This window comes from Pteropus medius, unplaced genomic scaffold (genome assembly GCF_902729225.1).
Source record: "Pteropus medius unplaced genomic scaffold, Ma_sr-lr_union100, whole genome shotgun sequence".
Classification (NCBI taxonomy): domain Eukaryota; kingdom Metazoa; phylum Chordata; class Mammalia; order Chiroptera; family Pteropodidae; genus Pteropus; species Pteropus medius.
In genome coordinates, this window is record NW_024346667.1 from 25,792,406 (window position 1) to 25,809,638 (window position 17,233).

General features: G+C 33.9%; 1 protein-coding gene across 15 annotated transcripts in view; it reads right to left on the minus strand.

Annotated features, from left to right (window-relative positions):
* The window catches only part of MARCHF1 (membrane associated ring-CH-type finger 1), a 576,629-nt gene that overhangs the window by 208,514 nt on the left and 350,882 nt on the right, over positions 1 to 17,233 (minus strand). The window contains exon 2 of one of the 15 annotated variants that reach the window (XM_039876298.1): positions 727 to 1,060. The exons of the other annotated variants lie outside the window; for them this stretch is intronic. Within the exon in view, the coding sequence (XP_039732232.1) occupies positions 727 to 765 (39 nt within the window). The 5' untranslated portion in view covers positions 766 to 1,060. The remainder of the gene's footprint in view (positions 1 to 726; positions 1,061 to 17,233) is intronic. 15 annotated transcript variants of the gene reach the window in all.

Consider the following 17,233-nt stretch of genomic DNA (forward strand, 5'->3'; position numbering starts at 1 on the left):
ATACTATATCTCTTTACTCTTTAATAGGAGCTAGCTTTACACAATTGTAAACCATGTTTAATTATCTGTTGCACTCAAGAATATATCTAATAGTTGGATAGCACCCAAACAGTTCATATACCCAGTTGAATTAAAATAAAATTATATATCAATTGGGATTTGGTGGCATTTCTGTAAAGGGTTTACGTACTTTTTGGAAACCACTTCTAAAGGTACCTACAACGAAATTATTACTCAGCTGTTTCACTTCGTTCTAGGTTGCTTTATTTATTAGTATTTCAATTGTTTCTTTTTATGTCATTATCATGTTCTAATCTGCTTCCTTTTTAATGGAAAGATAATAAAAGATTGCTTTGATTCTTCAGGATTTTGCACAATATCCTTTTGTCCACGTTTCATGAATCTGGACAGATATAAGTGATGCACGCCATAATATTTGTGTTTTAAATCAATAAGAATTCATGTTTACTTTTGGTTAGGAAATACTTTTCTAATATTTCTTGATAAAACTGGAACATGTAAAATCAAGTATATCATTGTCATATTACTATGGCCTTCTTTGCTTCCAACTTATCCCTTAATCCTTCCCACTCTTCACAAACCCACGTATGTCACCCTCTGGAACAGCTACTCAAGAGCCACAAAGCCCTGCATGTTCTCTTCACATCTTAATTAAATACTGGTATGGCTCTGAGGACACCAGTTTTTTACTGGCCATTTTCTTACCATCCCATGAACTTCATGTTCAAGAAGAGAAACTGGCATTCTTCTTGCTCCCCATTAGAGCTCCCATCTGGTTACTTCTCTTTTTGAAGCACATGTCATCATGTTAATCATCTTCTCACTGTTAACGTCTGCAGACATCCTACTCACTTCTCTTTTATTGAAGACTCTGGCACCAGGCTCACGGTTTTCTTTTCTGGCCCAGAGCCTGCTATTTGTCTGTCTAATAATATTTACTCTTATGATCCATCTTATCCCCAATGTTCTTCTCTCCTTCCACTTCAGCCTTCCATCTCCGGATCACAGTGTGGATTGGCCATCATCTCTGATGAATGCACTGCAAAATCCACGTTTAGTATTCAATGACACCCACTCCAAACGTTTTTAAAACACACATGGATGTCCCAGTCTTTCATCCTCTCTACTTTCTTCACCTCTCTTCTTATCAAGCTGATAATCTATAGCTTTTATTTAATAACATAGTTTCTGCCTCTTTGGTACTCATTGCATTTGGATGGTAGAATCACCAGCCTGAATGTAACCAGGGCACATCTGTGTTCTCTGCAACTTCCTCAGAGCAGCAGAGCGCTGCCTGACAGAATTTTATAAGAGGTCAGACTCATTCCGTCATAAATTAATGATTACCAAACTCAAAAATGCCCCCAAATACCTTCTATAAGCCTTACTCTCTCTGAAAACCTTCTCTTCAATTCACCACAACCATTTTAAAACTTTTCAAGTCTCACCAAACCTCTGATAATCCCCTACATCTCCAGATCCCTCATATCCATCAATGACTTCACCTCCTACTTTACAAAGAAAATAGCTCTCAGACAAAAATGGCTTCATGTTCGCAATATTCCCTTGAAATTCATGACACCAGTCATAGAAACCAATGTGCATATGCACTTATCCTTTCTCTCACCTCTTCTATTACAATGGAGAAGCTGGACGTTTGCCTACCTAAAGCCACCTCCTCTACCTGTGCTACAGCTTTCATCTTCTCCTGCCCCTGGAAACCATAAACTAGATGATTCCTTTGTTGAAGTCTATATTCAGCCTTTTTCTTTCACCTGAAACTTTCCCATCCTCTTATAAACATGTGTAAGGCTGTGCACTCAAAACAAAAACAAAAACAAAAAAACCCTAAATAATTTTTAAAAGCTGTGTTTTTTTTGTGAGTGTGGCTATTATCACAAAGATAAGAAATAACAAGTATTGGCAAGGATACGGAGAAATTGAAATCCTGCATCCCACTGCTGAGAATGTAAAATGTGTAGTCACTGTGGAAAACAAATTGGTGGTTGTCAGACGTGGGTAGATGGTGGGCACAATGGGTGAAGGTGGTCAAAAGGTACAAACGTTCAGTTATAAGATAAATAAGTTCTGGGGATGTAACATATAACATGGTGACTATGGTTAATAATACTGCATTGTATATCTGAAAGTTGCTAAGAGTGTAGACCTTAAAAATTCTAATCACAAGAAGAAAATACTGAAACAATGTGTGATGGATGTTAACTAGACTGACTACTGTGGTGATCATTTTGCAATATACAAAAATATTGAATCATTATGGTGTACATCTTAAACTAATATGTCGATTCTCCATCAATTAAAAAAAATAACATAAAATTCACCCTATGTTTCCCTTCAGCTAATGCTCTCTCTCCTTCACAGTCAAATTTCTCAAAGAAGTTATCTGTATCCAATGTCTCCATTTTATCACCTCCCACTTATTCTCTAGGCTGTGCCAAATACATCTTGATAAAGTCAATACTGACATTTACATAATCAAATAACAATAAACACTTTTCATTCTTATCTAACCTCTCAGCCACATTCTGTAATGCTGACTTCAGTTGTCTTTTAGAAGCCTTCTCATTTTAAACTTCCACTTTACAGCCCTGTCCTAGTTGACATAACTCTCAAGCTGCTCCTTCTTTACCTCCTTTAGAAGTCCATCTTTTTCTACCTGGCCATTAAAATTTAGAATTTCCCAGGTTTTACACTTTCTCATTGGGAAAATCATTCATGCTCACACATTCAATAACATACATATATATGTATATGTAAAAAAGAAAGTACATATATATAATCTATTATATATATTATAGGTATGTAGGCCCATAATATATTATAGTTATAATAGATATACTACATAATATATATCTATTATATATACTATCTATTGTTTTTTATAGATACATATAAACTCCAACTCAGACCACTCTTTAGGCTGCAAATCATTTATTAAAAATTTACTGACATCTTATTTTGGATATTCAAAAAACTCTCAGACTTATGATGACTAACATGAATTTTATTATCTTTCCTACCCAAACCCATCCTGCTTCAGCGTTCTCTACTCCTAGTAATAGTAACCCATTCGTCAAATTATGCTACCTGGAAAGCTAGGGTGGTTTTGTATTTCCTTCTCATTCCACATTAGATCCATCACTAAATCCTGTAAAGTTGACTTTACAAATTTCATACACATCCATTTCATTCTCTCCCCAAACACCACCTCCCATGAATTCTAGTTCATGCTGTCATCATCTCTTTCCTGGGATATTGAAATATCTTCCTAAGTATTCTACCCGCATTTATTCTTGTCCCACTTTGTTCTCTATATTGCAGGATGAGCTTTAAAAAAAAAAAAAGAAAAGCAAATATAATATAATCATGCCACCTACCTGCTTAATATTCTTTATTGCTCTTGAGATAAGAAAAGCTCCTCAGCATCGCCTATGCTGTCTGGCCTGGTCCTGCCCCTACCTCGCGAGCTCCATCTCATACTGTACTTGCCAGCTCTTTCTGCTCCAATCTCACTGGCACTCTAGGTCTTCTTACGAACTATGACCTTTGTTACCACGAATGCTTGCACATAGTTTTCTCATTCTGGGGTACAGTCTCCACCCTTCTCTTACATTTCTGATTCCAACACAGGTTGCTCCTCCAAGACAGTCTTATTTTCTCATTATATATATTTTGATCACAATTGCCCCTTCTCTCCGGCAGCCAACGCAATTTCAGTTTTATACTTTCTGTGTGTTTGGTTATTTAATTAATGGCTGTTTCTCCAACTAGATCATGAGGTCAAGAACCACGTATGGCCAATGCCTGGTATAAGGTTGGCAACAGTAGGCATTCAATAAGTATTTGCAGAATATAAAATATAATTTCAATCACCCAAGCTGATAAATCTGTGGTAAATTAAGTCACTAACACTATGAAGTACATTCCAAAATACTATGGGATAAAAATTTATAAGTTCAAAAAATATTAAGTAAAAATTAATCATAAAAGTTTTGTTAGTAGGATTAGAAAATGATTGCCTTAATGAATTTTTAGGTGCTCTCTAATTTCTCATTTCTTTCTCAATTTCATTGAGAAATAACTAATTTTACAAATCAAAGAAAAGCTGTACTTTGTAGAACAAGAGACCATGAAGGTGGAAAATTGCAGCTTCAAATTATAAATCTTTTACTTATTGCCAAGGCCTTGGAAAAAGTTTCTCTTTTACTGGTTTAGAAAATAGAACTACTCAATTATAATCGCACCTTGGGAAAGCACCATCTGTGGCTCCAGTGTCGTAAAACAGAACCTCCCTTGGCAAAAGAAAACACAGAGCAAGTTTCTTTCTCTAACTTCACCTCCTCACACTGCTACTGGCTAGAGACGTGCAAGGAAACTGGTGGGGTTATGAGACTGTGCCATTAGGTAAAATTAATAAAAGCATAACTTTGCATGACTCTTTATGGTTTGCAAACCATATGGTGACAGAACTAGAATTTCTTAGATATAAAGCATTTCTTGTTTGATTTTTAAACTGGAAATCTAAAGGATGATTTGTGTAACTAGAGAGACAAAAGGTTCGAATTCCTTTTCATGAACATACACTCTGTGTATTGGATCACATGATTTATTTATTCTTGAGCTTCCATTCTAAAAGTGACCTGCCCTATAATTATTTCCACTCTCTACGACATGCATACACAACTGGGAATGTAAGAGTAATTATGAAAACCTGTTATAAACTGTGGACGCCAAGACTATAACTACATAGTACTTTCCTCTTCTTCACCTGCTGTTAAACCCACTGTGCTGCCGACATAGTCTCATTTTATTTTCTTCATTAGTCTTATGCCACCTGTACCCACATCACTTACAAAACTGATGAAATTTTAGACCACCAGAATTCAAAAGAGTAAGGGAAAGGATGAAGAATTTCCTTATTAACTTAAACCATATTAACTTAAACTTCCAGAAGTATTCAGATGTCAAAAGTTTGTGTCAAAAAATTATAACACTAATTCGCTTTGCCAGCTGCTTTGTGTAGATGATCTCACAGCCACCCAGTAAGGAAGGCATTATTGCCCTTCTGTTACAGATGAGGAAACTGAGCATCAGAGAGTTGAAAACAAGTTGGCCTGAATCAGGTGGTGACAGAACCAGAATGTGCACCTAAACCTAATTAACTCTAAGTACCCTGCTCTGTCTACTACTTGAATTTTATCTAATGAAAGATAAAAGGTATGCATTATAATAGCAGGATTTAAGAGAGATATTACTTTTCTAATTTTATAGCAAAAATAATGTCTTAACCTAATTCCTAATCAAACATAGACCATTATTGTTGTTTTCAAAGACATACCACTAGTCATTAAATTAATCTTAGATGGTTACCTGAGTTGACAATTTTCCATCCTGATTTAACCATTTTTATCATTATAACTGTGAGAGCATAAACATTTACAAAGCAAAATGATCAAAAGAAATAATTAAAGTACACTAAAATAATATAACTTAGAGAAAACTTATAATGATAAAAATGATCAAATGTCAAACCTCCAGAGAAAATATATTTGTTTTCTAAATTTAATAAAATAAAACCAATGTATTTTCAGCCAAAAATATATTTAAATTGTTATTTTAAAGAGCCATAAGAATGAAGAAATATAAAGTACAGTCACTTTAGATAATATATTTGTTTTTTATTAAAATTTAAAAATTATAAAATCAGTTTATATAATTTGTCTTTACTCAAAGGACAAAGTTCCAATATCATAATATCTGAAGACTAGAAATAAAACCAATCTAAAACTTGAGGGGATGAGATTATTAAAAAATATATTAAAAATTAACACATTAGACTTAATTAGCACGCAGAATCACTTTGATAAATCCAATAAATACTTAATGTCATCAAAGTACTTATATATGTGTATATTACATATTTTTAAAGTTATATATTTAAACAAAAACTCTAGTTATTTTTTTATCCAAATCTATTACATCTATAACATATTTATATGTTACATTTTTATATTGATTAGCTATTTCTTTCACATATATTTTTAAGTTAAGGTTGCATGCTTACTTTTTCATACTAAGGTTCCATACAGGTCTTTTTGGAGAAAAGGGGCATTTTCCCACTAAGAACCATCATCTCTTGGAGATCTGAGAACCTGTTCTCTTTCTATGCTCCTTTGCTCTCCTGTCTTTCCTACTAAGGAACTCCCACCGATAACTTCTCTGCTATATTGATCCAGCACTTTTTTCTTTCTAGTCCTTCTAATAAGATCATTATGTGGAGTCAATACTGAATTATACATATGTTCATAGTAGGTTTAAAGGCTGTATGAATCGTACAATGAACTCTTGTCCTATATTACACGTCAAGGGGCTGAACTCCTTATAGGAGATCAGTAACATTTTACCCTGTACTCTTTTGTTGCTATATGCTCTCAGTATCTATGTACTTGGAAATACTTTTCTTCTTCCTTTTTTTAACAATACTTAACCTCATTTTGTTGACTCATTTGTCATAGAGAGCAGTTGTTAATCTGACCTAGAGGTTCTACCTCTCAAGAAGTTGCCTTTTATTCATTTTTTTAGTACTTCTCACTTATATACGATTTTACCGTTAAATTAATGAATGATCTTTGAACACAATCTGACTTTTCTCAGCATATATACTATTTAATTGTAAAATCTTGAGTGAATATACATGCCTACAAAGCACTTCGTATCTACCCAATAATTAATCATTTTCAGTAATTATTCCTTGCTAAAATATTTTCTCCTTAATGTATAATCACAGATTTGAGATTTTCAATGAACTATAGCATGGATCAGCTCCTAAAAATTTATCTTCCACCTCTTCCTGTATGAACATGAGCTTTATCAAGACTTATTATGCATAGCTACCCAGATGTCGAATGTATTCTTGGCTACCTCTCCTGTGGAGATCCTAGAAGTAGATTGGCTGTTGCCACAAAATGTATGAGTAAAACTATTTTTGGTCAGTGAGCAAGGAGAGAAGATAATGTGTTTTGATTCCATCCTATGCATCAAACACTGATAGGCCTCTGGTTTGTCATGAAACTTTTATAGACATTAAATTGTGACAAATGAAATAGTTGACAAATAATATGGTTTTATAAGATGTCAAAAAAAACTAATGAAATATTTTATTCTGTAATTAATTTTTTCTTAACTTGCCTAGTTTAATTTATCTAGATTAGATTCTAAAAATTTAACAACTTACGCAGTGCAATTCGTAATTTTTAGTGCAAGCAGACATTGGCAATTTACTTGCACATTATAGATCCAAAAGATATAAAGGTATCCTTGGACAATATTAGTGTCCACATGGGTTAGGAAAAAGGCAGCATAAAATAGTCACCATTAATTATTTAAAAAATTTACTTTTGAAATTTTACTTTCTGATTCCCCTTCTTGATGGAAAGCTTTAAAATATTTTACAAAGTGATTTCCTCAAATTCATACGGTTATAAAAATGAGTATCCTAAAGTTGTACATAAACATAGGTTTCATTAAACTACAGAATATTCAAGTGGTATTTATTGATTTAATAAGTATTTACTGAGATTCTAAACTTGTGCTGTATTAGGCACTAGGTTAGAATATTTAGCAAAGCCAACATACACTCTGCTTCATCAAGTTCATAAGGGAAACAAAAAAATACAAGTGTATTGATTAAATAATTAGAAAAACATAAAAAGTACGATGAGAAAACTACAGGTATTGTACAGAATAACAGGGGTGGCTCTACTCTGAAAGGGCAGAAAGCTGCTATGAGAATGTAATATTTGCGCTTAGCTCTGTATACCACAGGTAATTCAGGGAGAAGTCAGGAAGTATGTGTGTTGTTCCCAGCAGAAGGAATAACGCAGTCAAAGGGGTACAAAAGAGAAGTAATATTAGTAAACCTAATTTATAAATGATAATATTGAGGGATTTTCCATAATTCCCACAAAGAAAAACTGGGTAAAATTTATGTAAACTTACGTTCCCTTTGCGTGTAGATAATAAGAACATTTTTATTTTCTAGAATGAGAAAAGGAAGTAGTAATGATAACATCTATTTTTTTTAGCTACCATTCCTAAAGAAAACTAAAAGCATTCATATTATACTCATTCTCATATTAGTTATGATAGTAAGGAAATACCAGGCAGATCATAATGAATGTCTCCTTTTGTCTTAGGCTGAAAAAAAGATATGTAGCGGTACAGAACTGTTTACATATGAACCTCTTCTAAGTGTATTGATGCTTTATGCAGCTTTAGTTGTCTTTCAATAACTAGATTTCTGACCTACCCACTGACATTTTCTCCATCTGATTAGGATAGTCTCAGGGAGAGAGAACTAGACATTTCAGGGAACAAAAACTAGTTGAAGATTATAGCACATGACGCTTTTGTCAGGGATTATCCTAATCAATGATATGATTAAAAAATAAGAACCTAGGTCAAATAATGTCTTTGTAATAGATGGATTAAATTTCTACTTTAATTAACATGATGTATATATTCGTGGAATAGACAAGTTGGTTAAAATAATGATTAGCGAATTATTTCTGACACTGAATTCAATAGTCCTTTTTTTAGATTGTAAGTTCCTTTAAGGCAGGAGTGTTCTTAAAAGCGAAAAGTGACCCTCAGTTTAGCCCAATGCTTGTCACATGGTTAGCATTTAGTAAGATATGGCCAAACAAGAAAATTTCTTCCTACTAGTTATGGCTAATGAAGTTTATCCTGCATATACTTCAGAGATGCTTTGTAAGTTAGAGATATTTTTGTTCATTCTTTGTACACTATGCATAAACTAAACCTTATTTTGCAATTTTGCAAAATTAAAATTGAATGAACCATGCACTTATACATATTGCCAGTGAAAATAAGACTTTTCTTTTTCTTGACTGGAGACATTTAAACTAATACAGCTAAATAAAGAAGAACACATCTAAACTAAAATCAGTGTCTAGGGTAAGTGTGTTTCTAGAATGCATGCCATGGATGTTGATTCAATGGATATAAGATGAGGCACACACACACACACACACACACACACACACACAGATCCCTATACAGATTTCTCAGGTGATCACACAACTATGGGTACTCAGCTCCAGCAACCACACACACACACACACACACACACACACACACACACACACACACACACACACACAGATCCCTATACAGATTTCTCAGGTGATCCCAACGTCCATTGTAATTGAAAACTTTTGTTTTCGGTTTACTTTTTAAGTGCTCCTTGTTTCTTTACCACTTGCTTTTAACGCTATAGAAATATCTTGACTGAAACCAGAAGAGTGAAATGAAGCATGAGGAAAAACTGAGTCTTGATATTTACCTGTTTTTCATACTTACTTTTCTCTTCTACAGCATTCTTCTCACTTTTTTATGAAACTTAATACTTCTGTCATTATAGAATTATGTTCTTGTGGTTATCTTTCTTATATGACTTCTAAGTAATAAAGATGAATGGAAGCACATTTCAAGGGATTAAAATGAATATTTTAAAGGAACTAAAGAAAAAACATATTCACTGATGTTCTTAAAGTTCTTTTTATAATAGAAAGTAAAAATTGTATAAAGAAGTAAAATTGATACCAAGAGAGGAAGACATAAGGAGGTATTTATATTAAAAATAGAAAAATATATATTGTTTTAGACATGCATGTAATGCATGTAAACACAAGACCTCAAGAACAACTTACAAGGAGAAAATGAGGTTGGTAAAGCAACTCACTGTGGAAAATAAAACACTTTTTTACTTTCTCTTTCAACCCTGAACATTGGATATCCTGATTCTGTTAAACAAAAGAAGAAGACGGTCTTCATAGGTTCTAGACAGGTAGTATAGAGCTACGAGTACATGTGACTGAAAAAAAGGACCAGCCTCTCGTACTGGTAAGGTCATTCTCTTCAACTGTACATGCAGGTGCAGGAGAGATGCACAAGGAACAAAGGGCCAGGGAAGGAACACCTAGGCAGCCGAGCTAACCAGCTGAATGAGCCCTCGAGTCAGGGGGATGCTGACCACAGCCAGAATGCCTTCATTCATTCCCTAAAGGTCAAGAGGAAAGAGTACTCACAAGGAAAGATACATTTTTATCAGCATGATTTCTGACCATTAGCTGCATATTTCCTTACTCAGTGCTTGCTGTGGATTTTCTAACAATTTATTTTACTCAGAGAAGCTCAAAACAGTTTGGGAAACACCCCTGAATGGAAATGTCACAATAGAGTTACTTACATCAAGGGAACTAAAATGAAGCTGTGAAAAGGAAGGCTGTGAAAAAATTTGTCTTATGCTTATCTCACCCATGAACTTCTGAACTTTTGAACCAGCATTGAAACCACATCATGAGCTTTACTTCCTCCTCACTATGGCAACCACACCATCTGCAATCTTTGCCTTGAAAGGAGCCAATCTGTTTCACCAGCCAGCATCCTTTATTTGCATAGAGAATCTAAATGAGGTTTGAACCCTTGGACTTTCATCTTTGCCATAGAAGCACAATCTGGAACTTTCTTACCTCAGATTCTTACCATCCAGCCCTGACCAATCTTTTTTGAATTAGGTATCCCATGTTATACAGCCAATAGGAAAACTTTCTTTAGCTACAACTGTGGGTTTTGCCCTTCATAAACTCCAGAGCATAATTTGGTTTGCTACCTGAATCTGTACCTCCTGGATTGCAATCCTTTGTTCAAATAAATACTTTTTATTCATTACAGGCTAAACCTCTTTTTTTTTTTTTCGTTGACACCATCATATCTTAAAAATAGACTGGAAATTTTCCATTCTTACTCTTCATTATAGACACAGAAAAAGACGAGAGGATTTGTTTTATTTAATATAAAAAAAAAATTTGAGCTCTTTGAATCATCTCACAGAGACTACTATAGACACTTTGTATCACTAGCATATTTGTGACTCTCCTTTTTTGACTTAAGCTTTTTCAACTATGCCAATTTAAGTCACCCACAGAGAAAGAAACTGTAATATTCAGAAATCGCCAAATTTCCTTACTTGTTTTTTTTTTTTTCTACCACACAGCGGCCCGTCCCTGGATTTATAGGGTGTGCACATAGGCCCAGAGGAAAGGGAAGAAGAAAAAGAGGCTGCTCTTCTCCCTGGACTAGATGGTGACTGCATATACAGCAACATTAAAAACCAAAATTTCCATTTGTAAACATCGTTTCTGCCAGCATTACTATTGGAAATGCAAACGTAACATTATGAATTTAAATTTTTTCCTTACAGGTCTCTACTGAGGTGAATGTGAACAGCTATCTTTGTGGATAAATTAATTAGATAAACAATTGTACCCGAGGCCCCACTACATACAAGAAATAACCCTCTCACCTTTTCCAGCGAACAGGTTAATAACTTGGCCTTATCTAACTTCCTAATTTTCTGAAACTAATTTTTCAAATAGCAGATAGATTGTATCTGGCCAGTCCAGTTTTTGGTTTAGTTTCTAAAACATATTGTGTATAGCCTAGAGCAATGCTGAAATGTCAGGATTTTGTGGGTAAATTTGAAATTGTGAGCAATTTAATTAAAGCTTCCAAAAGTTTAATTCAAAATGTTTGTGCATTCCAGAAATGGGATTAATTTTATATTTAGTTTCAGTTCTTATCTTTTCTACTGTTTAGAAGAGAAATACAGACTAGATCTAACAATGCCTAATAAACTTAAAAGTTTTCCTAGAATACATAGAATTTTTTTTTTATTTTCTCTAGCTTATCTTTAAATACATATATTTTTTTACTGGTACAATCCTAGTACATTGATGGGTCATGTTGGACTAAAGGAAGAAACTCTATACCTGATAAAAAGAGAGCACAGAGTAGAGAGAAGGGATGCTGGGGCTGTCAAAGGAGAAGCACAGGAACTAAATCTGGAAAGATGCTGACGACCCTGGACTGGCTCGCTCAGCCCTCATTCCTCTCTCCTTCCTGATTTGGAAAGTTAAAAACCACTTTCCCCAGATTCCTTTACAGCTAGGGTTCTTGATGCAAATTGAAGGCGTCAAGTACATGCTGTCCTGAGATTCAGAAAAGAGGAAATGAGGTCTTCTTTCTAGCGATGATGTGGTAGTTGCTGCTCTCAGTCAAGGTTGTAAAAATATTAACATTCCCCAGCAGCAACAGTGAAGCATCTGTTATTAGGTTTGTAGATGCTGAGAGGCATTTGTGACTATACAGATGGGGGCTCTGGCTCCAGCATGGTCTAGGACAGAGAGTGATCTCAGACTTAGTTCTCCCTTTAGTGGGCCAATGAGTATAATTTGGGGAGTATTTCCAAGAACCTCAGCCAAAAAATTCTTCAGCTCTTCCAACAACTTAATTCTCAACTGACTTCCTACAGTAATTTCTGTTTCCTGTACTGAACCCTGACTGATAAAGGGAATGAGGTCCAGATATTTCTCAAGGGATTTTTCCATTCTTAGAACCAAGGGAGTTTTCCAGATGAAATACCTAAAGAAGTTGGTAGGATAGGACCAAGTTGAAAGTCCAAAGTCAGGCTATTTACTAAATCCAAATTCAAACATAAGTAAAGGAAAATAAAAAAGTCAAACTAAGCCAATCCATGAAGACAACGGAAGATAGAAAATGGTCCAAAGGAATTTGTCAGCTGGTGTTCAGCATTTCCATGGTCTTTTGTTTTGTTTTTTTTTCCCCCAGTGTACGTGGCAATTGTTTGGTGTGGCAGACCTTGGATCACTTAGAAGATTCATAAAAGTAAACAGATTCCGAGTGCGAAGGTCCTCATTCATGCACCGCACTAACTAGCTTGGTGTTTGCGTTACAGACAATGCTGAGCCACGGATGGTTTTAGAGTGCTGAGTTCTGTGTATGTTTTGAAAAGATGACATTTAAGCAAAGTTCAAAATATATCAGAAACAGTAAGACCTGGAAGCAGAAAGGCAAATTAGAAGACTACTGAAATACCACAGGGCAGATATGATAAAAGCATGAACTGAAATTAGGAAAAATTGAAAAGATATACCTGAGGTAGACTGGATAAGAGAATGTGTTCGGATAAGAGGTACATGACAGGAAGGGATGCACTCTCTAATGTGAGCAAGTGGAGATACTGTGATGTCTGTCATACAGATATAGAATAGGCATAGAAGTCACAGGAATAAAGAACTAGTTAGGACTCAGCAAGGCAGAAAGTCTAAATGACATGATTCCAGGGCTGATCTTGTCCTTGATGAGTTGTGTGACTGAATAAATCTCTTAATCTTCAAGCTTCTCTTGCTTGTATCATGGAGGTAATGATATCTGTCCTCCATAATATGTGTAATTGATGTGAGAATAAAATGAGCTAACGTCACAGTGAGCTAACTCACTTGGCAAAACTAGAAAGGTCTAGTAAACTCAAACTGGAAAAATTAGATTTAATTTCTTTCATCTAGTTCGCTTTAAAGTTTGATCTGAAATATTATTTACCGTTTTTACCTCAGACTGAGTGATCGGGGGCTACTTTTGTATGAAAAAAGAACATGATGTGGAGCATGTTATTTTATATAGAAAGACAACTGAATAAAGCGGATATAATTCAGAGATTTCAATGGAAATGAGGACAATTACTGTGGAATAATGTGTTTCAGTTTATTGTGCACACTCTTGTGTAACATCAATCAAAGCTTTCCTGAAGCAATTAGAAATGGAACACAGTGAACTGCAATTTCATCATCAAGTCCAAGTCCACTTATGAGCCATAGGAACAATTGGGAATCCTGTCTTCACTTTTCAGCCATTCTGACAAACAAAAGGCAATGAATATAAGCCTCCCATGTACTCTCTTGTTACATTAAAACAACAACAGTTGCAACATGTTTTCATATTTCACTCCTTTGTTTTGGAAGAGAAAGAGACAACATGTTCTTTACGAAGAACAAAACAAATAAAAAAATTGTACTTGTAAATCAGCACCTGAGTTAAATTCATGTTTGACTCAGAAATAAAAGCATGTGAAAAATAACCTTGTTTGACATACATCAAAGTTGTAGTTTTAGGAGAAAGTAGCAGGAATTAGTTGCCTGATAAACCCTGCCAAATAATCTAATCGAGAAATTACATAGACTGCTTTTCTGTTCTTCCAAATAATTTTTGTGATGTATAGAACTAAAATAGGATATACATGATTTATCGTGCTTGCTCAATTTCCATAAAATGTAATGAGAATACAAAACTTTTTCACTTAATGGACCTTAAGTCAATCTCTTTATAGTTATACTTTGTATACTCAGATCAGTGCAGCTTTCTGGATAGGCAGATCTATGTTATTATTGTTAATGTACGTAAATGTTTATATTAATTATATTTACAGTAAATAAATACCAGTGTAATAGGACAATATTCTTGTTTAAATTTATAATAAATGTATAAGAATAGATAAGACTACATCCAGGGTACTTAAAATCCCAGAAGCAGAAATCTTTCTAGGCAGGCAGGCTGATGAGTAAGTGCAGTCATCTGTGGATTTTAGCTATATATCTCAAACTTGAGGATTTCACATGTATTTTACAAATACATATATAATTAGTTTATATAAAGATTAACATATATATTTTTTAAAGTTTCTTTTTCTTTTATTACCTGGCTTAGTGACAAGGGAAAATTGGCTTGAAAGGTCTTCATCTCAGCAAACCCATCTGCAAGATGGGAAAAAAATAGAACAGTGTCTTTTGGAAGAAAAAATAAAAAATTAACTGGACGTAGCTTGGCAACATATGATGGTCTCGGGCAAGACTGAGTGAAATATTTCTTTTTCTAGTGTCAGGAATTAGCATGAAGCTCTCTAGAATATTCTCAGTAATAAATTTCCATATAATTGAAAGGACCTGGCTTTATAGGGACCCATCTACTAATTTATATGTACGTACATGATAGCTGTAGTTTATTTTCTGATGCATACTTACTCTTTACCTTGTACTCCAAGGCTTGTTAAAAGATGTACCTTGGTGTCTCTGCTCCAGTAATAAAGTCCCATGTTTGGAAAAGGTAGACAAAGACAGGAGGAATGAGAAGGGTCCCTTTGGCCAAAGCTAACAGAGTGGTAGAAACTAATTATTAGCAGAAGATAGTATCCTCCACAAAAAAAAAAAAAAAGTGATAACAAGTGGACCATTAGCAGGAAAGAGCACAAAGCTCCCTTGATCACAGGACTATAACAGAAGAAAACAAGATAATTATTTCTGAGTTCATGAGAATCAGCCCTTTGGAAAACTCGTGGAGTAACTGGACAACAATCTGAGCAGGCTAGATTTTTGGTGAGCAAGTTGAAGCAAACCATTCTAACATGGGTTTTAATAATTGCTCTAACTATACTGCAGGGTTGTTTTGGAAGGATAAGACTCCATTATTTGGAGAGGAACTTAAAATCACCATATGTTTACCATCTCAGGGGAGTTGAGTATCTAACTAAAAGGTGCACTGCTACTTATTGGCACATTCAGGATTGAAAATACCATGAATCACAATTAGAGGCAGTATTAGGAGTTGGAAAGACTAAATTCTCTATCCAATGCTATCAGAATCGGTCAAATAATTTAAACATACTGGGCCTTAACTTGTATGACTATATGAGAAGGAAGTTGCAGAGCTATGATTCAAATTAAGGTAATAGAAACAATGAGACAATTGGCATAGATTCAAAAATAGTAAGATAGTAGATTTAAACACCAAAATTAAAAGTAATTAATTTAAACACATTTAAAAAGCAAATGTTTTCTATGTGGAAAAGGAGTATACATATTAATATGCTATGTATAAGAGACAACTTAAATATAATAATAGATAAAAATAAAAACATTGATAATGCAAAAATATACTTCATACAAAGACTAACAAAAAGGAAGTTGGTGTAGCTAAATTAATATCAAAATGGACTTTAAGAAAAAAATTATTGCTGCGAATAAAGAGTAACATTTTATAATGATAAAATGAAGATATAAATAAAATTATATGCAACCAATAGTATAGCTTTAAAATATATAAAGCAAAACCAACAAAATTAGAAAGATAAATCTATAATCATACTGCAAGATGTTAATACACCTCCCTAGAACTGCTAGAACAAGCAAACCAAAAAAAAAAAAAAAAAAAAAAAATCAGTGAGGATAAAAATATTTGAAAAACATGACTGACAAACTTGAGCTAAGTGATTTTTATAAAACACTGCACTTGATAACTGCAAAATTCACATTCTTTCCACATATTACCAACATTATCATTTAGTGGTACATAAAGCAATCTGAACAATTTCAAAGGACTGAAATCAATAATAATACAGTAACTTGAAAAAGCTGGAAAGGAACTATGAACTATTTTGAATCAAATGGTAATTAAAAAACAATACATTTCCTGTATCACATGGTAAAGGAAAAGCTACACTTAGAAGGAATTTTATTGACATAAAATGCCTATATTTGAAAAGAAGAGAGTTGATTTTCAATGATATAAGCATCTGTTGCAGGAAATTAAAAAATAAACAGCAAATTGAACCCAAAGTAAATAGAAGAAAGACTACAGTAAATCAACAAAACAAACAAAATAATTAGATTAAACACAAATGTATAAGGGCCAAGACAATTGAATAGGGAAAGAATAGTCTTTCTAGTTAGTGGCAGATGGTACTAGAACAACTGGATTGCATGAATACCCACATCGAAAGATGAATGTGAATCCCTACTTCACATCCTGCACAAAGATGAACTCAAAGTGGCTTATAGATCTAAACATAAGAGTTAAAACTATAAAACTCTGGGAAGAAAGCACTGGAGCAAATCTTTGTGATCTTTGATTAGGCAGTGATTTCTTTTTCTTTTCTTTCTTTCTTTCTTTTTTTTTTTGGCAGTGATTTCTTAGATAAAACTCTAGCAGCATAAGAAATAAAAGAGAAAATTGGTAAGTTTATTTCATCAAAATTAAAAGTTTTTGTGCTTCAAAGGACATCATCAAGAAAGTGAAAATACAATCCAAATTGAGAGAAAATATTTGCAAATATTTTCATATATAAAATCATATATCTGCGAGGGATTTGTGTCCAGAACATATAATGAACCATAATAATTCAGCCGTAAAAGCAACTGAATAGACATTTCTCCAAAAAAGATATATAGGTGGCTAATAAACATGAAAAGATGCTTACCAT